This window comes from Pistacia vera, unplaced genomic scaffold (genome assembly GCF_008641045.1).
Source record: "Pistacia vera cultivar Batoury unplaced genomic scaffold, PisVer_v2 Contig218, whole genome shotgun sequence".
In the NCBI taxonomy this organism is placed as follows: Eukaryota; Viridiplantae; Streptophyta; class Magnoliopsida; order Sapindales; family Anacardiaceae; genus Pistacia; species Pistacia vera.
The window spans coordinates 1,422,965-1,427,243 of record NW_022196022.1 but is presented as its reverse complement, the minus strand read 5'-3'; the positions used below and the strand labels follow the sequence as shown (position 1 = coordinate 1,427,243).

Below are 4,279 nucleotides of genomic sequence, written 5' to 3'. Positions count from 1 at the left end.
AAAATAAAATCACATGATAACCCCATCATTCTTTTACAGAAGAAAACTAGACCAACACAAACAGAAAAAATACCTTCTCATCTAGAAAGGCTCTAATTTTTGACTCTGTAACTTCATCATCATCCTCAGGTGCTGATGCACTACAGGGAAAGGAGAAGTCATTCTCCTCTTTAACTGATACTCCAGCAGTGCCAACAGCTCCACAAATTGCTTCCCCAGAAGATAAATTCAGTCCATATCTGTCCACCTTTGGACTCTCATCAAACTTGCTTGGCCAATCATCAGTAGGTTCACACATTGGATTAAAACTCTGATTCAAGTAAACAAATCAACTTAGCATCATTAAAGCCTCACATTAAAACATGAAATACATGAAAGAACTCAGACTGGATTAGCACCTTAGTTAAATCTGCAGATTCAAAGGTAGAGTTGAATTTTACAGATGCCCTAACCCCAAAATCATCTTTGTCATCTATTAGACACATGTCATCGTCACAATTGTTTGCCCCCCAGTAGGATCCTGCAGATAAACGCTCTGGATACACTGTTGAGCATCTCACGCTACCCATCTCACAAACATCCTTCAAGCCTGAGCAGGTTGACTGTCGTATCAAAGAGTTCATGCTGTAACATCAATAGAGTTCCCAGAGTCAAGATTCAAAAGAACCAGGCATCAACAACCCATGGAAGTTTAAAATCCATGAAAATGGATCACTTACGAGTTCCTGAGATTCATCCCTGGTGTTGCCATCAAATTTCCAGACTCCTGATGATAGAAAAAAGAAAACAATACTAAGATTGACAAAAATGGTCAAAAGAATAAGATGACTCAAATTGATAAAGCTTATTGGATTATATTTACCATGATTGAATTGCGGAATACAAGATGAGATTCCTGATACTTCCCAGTGATGAATGGGTGCTGCACATGTTTAGGAACAGATAGTTATACGACTGAAAAGTTAAATGTTACATTATTTTACATGTCTAAATATATTCTGTTGCAGCATATTGTAAGAGGAAACGAATTTACAATTTGCAGCTACCTGCAGCAAGTCTGTTGCTGTAGGTCTGAAGTCTGGTTCCCTGCCACCACAAATTGATACACATAAGCATTGAAACCAGATCATAATATTTGTGAAATTTAGACTAAAGATAAACTAATGTTTGCCCTTTCAATATTAGTTCCTAAAAAAATTTAAAGCCAAAAAGAATATGAAAAAGGTGGCACAAGAAGAAATGAGAAAAGAATGTACTTCTGCAAGCATTTTAACAGAAAATCCTTTGCTTCAAGAGAGAGATGTTCAGGAATGGGTGGGTGGGATTTAGTTGTTCCAATGTGGAACAGAGCAGCAACCTGAAAGAAACATCATATCTTAGTCAGCAAATTAATGAAAATACTTTGATACATTCTAGCTAGACAGCGCATATATATCAAACTAACAAGGTTTAATAAGTAGTGCAACTTTTGTACCTCTTGATACTGTTGGCTCCATGGAGGCTGTCCTGTAGCCATCTCAATCACAGTACATCCAACACTCCATATATCAGCAGAGCTAAGACAATGAATTTTGAAAATAATGAGCTCCTAAGACCGGAGGAATAGAGAATGCGTGGATAAGATTCTATGTTACCTTACTGTTACTGGAGAAAGTGAAATGAGCAAACATTACATCAGATGATATGCAAGAAATTATAACAAACAAGTTTGGGAAGATTTATCTCTTACTACTCAAACTAAGTTTTTTTTTTTTTTTTTCATCGAAAACCCATAACAACAAAACTCTTAACTGAAATGAAAAGAAAATGTCAACCTCACTGTAGCTTGGACTAAGCTTGGTTGAGTTGAACTCAGTTGAACTGACAAAATCTTACGGTAGTTAGATGCTAAACAACTCACAAGACTCTTCCAAGAACTTAGGACCTAGAATATTCAAACATGATTCACTTCCAAATATCACATAATATTTTCAAATTTATCTTCCTGGAAAATCAATGCTATATCAACTAAACTAACCAGAACTACAAATTTTAACAGCTTCCAAAATGTTGGAGGAAGCAATAAAAGTATCTTCCTCATAGTGATACCTAGAAGGAAAAACATCATCTCTTTAGCTTCAACAAAAATTTTGTGTCATTGCAGCTAATAATTAATTATACAACCTAGCAATTACACTGCATAACCTCCAAAATGAGAAAGATACTGAAAGAAAACCAATAAATGATAATTTCAGCACTCTGAAACATTCTACTTTTCATTATGTTTGGAAAACACATTAAATGACGGCCATCATAGGAATTAGTGTGCCATGTCTCACAAAATAAAACAGTTCGATCAATATAAACCAAATAGAACTTAGAAAGAGAGACATAATTGCACATAAATAAACCTTATAATCTATACGTGTCAAGACAACTACAAATAAATATGAACATCTATAAACATGAAGATGACTTTTTTCTTACAAGCTATGTCCAGTCTGTAGAATAACTTCAGGAGCCATCCAATATGGAGTACCCTTCATTGACTTGGCACCATTTATTGTGGCCTGTACCAACATAGAGACCACATCATGAATACATGCATAAAATATATTTATAAGGACGTCAAAACTTTCTTTTGCAATTGAAATATATATATATTCATACCAGCTCTACGACTTTCTTGGATGCACCAAAGTCCGCAAGTTTAATACACCCCTTATTATCAACAAGAATATTTGCCCCCTGGATGAAACACGTCCATCGTTAGAGTAAGGAATAAGAGAGTGAGTTATAGAGATTTCTTCTCATGAAAGAACAAGAAAAATACCTTAATGTCCCTATGCATAATTCCATTTTTATGAAGATATTCAAGTCCTAATAACAATTGTTTCGCATACATTCTAATAACCTGTAACGCAAACCATTTTGCGAAGTAAAATCAGCACTCAGAAACACCCATATTTTGAATTTTCAGAACTAACAATAATTAATACTTACAGACTCGGGGAAAGATCCGAATTTTCCTAATAGAGATGATATGGAACCACCGGGTACAAATTCCAACAGTATATTCAACGAATCATCCTCTCTGGCAGTTCCCAAATATCTCTAAACATAGCATTAAGGGGTAAAAATATCAGAGAATAAGCAATTGATATCAATTTCACAAAACCTAAAGACATCCTACTTGGTACTTACAACGATGTTTGGGTGTGAAAGATTCTTCAAAAGCTTCACTTCTTCCTCAAGTTCCCTTATGTGTGCCTAAAAGATTTAAAATTAAAAAAAATCACGAATAAGCAAAGATTCAAGTAGACTTGAGCAAGAAGAAATTTTGTTTAGTAAGTAGTTTTTTTTTTTAATCTCCGATTGATCCCAACTTAATGGTACAAAATTCACTACCTGTACAATCTAAAGAAATAAGCTAAATTTATACAAGTAAAACGTTCACCTGTGTTGTTTCTTTTGAAGCACTGCTCGCTGCAATTAAAACCTGTAACCAAAACAAATAAGACAATTCAAAAATCAAATTGAAAACTAAATCCAATTACAATCCTTAACCAGTGAGCAGTATAGTTACCTGTTTAACAGCTAGGAGCTCTCCAGAGTCAAGATTCATCCCCATATAGACCCGACCAAACGCGCCACACCCTATCAACTCACCTTTCCTCCACCGGATCGGCGGCGCTTCGGTTTTCACAATCGGCGGCAGAGCCGGTACCGGCGGTTTACCAAACAAACCGATTCTCGATTTACGAATGCTCGAGCCGATCTTCTCAACCAAGCCGCCGATTCCTACTCCTCCATCGTCTCCCGGTGTCGACCGAAACACCAGGGATCGCCGAACCGATCCGAAAATGTCCTGCATATTAGAGTTCGTGCTCCGGCCTCCAATTATATAGTCTCTTCCTCGGTTATTGTGTTGAAGTCCCTCAATGTTAAGGTTCTGTAAGGCGCATAGTTTGTGATGAAGTGAAACTATGAAAAACAAAAGAGTGAGAGATTTTGAGAGAGAGAGAGAGAGAGAGAGAGAATTTTGAAGGAGGGAAAAGGAGAAGGGATCTATTTTTTTAAAAAAAAAAAAAGAAATGTGGGATAAAATGATGGTGGTGCTGCCCGTTGGGGTTTTGGGGGTATTTATGTAAATTGGTTTGTTGTTTATTTTATGGGCTTGGGCTATGCCTAACGTTTGAATATCTTTTACTTGTCTAACTAATGATACTTGTGTTTGAAATTAGCATCACAAAAAGACTTATTATCATTATCTCCCCTGAGATTTAATAAAATATCAAAC

At 36.1% G+C, this 4,279-nt stretch overlaps 1 protein-coding gene across 1 annotated transcript; it reads right to left on the bottom strand.

The window, feature by feature from the left end:
• Positions 1–73: 73 nt before the first annotated feature.
• On the bottom strand, positions 74–4,064 carry LOC116130207 (mitogen-activated protein kinase kinase kinase NPK1-like; the record flags this gene model as incomplete). The annotated part of the gene is made up of 14 exons (XM_031415943.1): positions 3,566–4,064; positions 3,437–3,478; positions 3,184–3,249; positions 2,983–3,093; positions 2,813–2,893; positions 2,650–2,727; positions 2,467–2,549; positions 1,475–1,556; positions 1,257–1,357; positions 1,047–1,086; positions 863–922; positions 720–766; positions 399–624; positions 74–310 (listed from the first exon to the last, which is right to left on the bottom strand). Coding segments are annotated over exons 1-14 (1,542 nt in total), but the record flags the coding sequence as incomplete, so codon positions are not given.
• Positions 4,065–4,279: the final 215 nt, after the last annotated feature.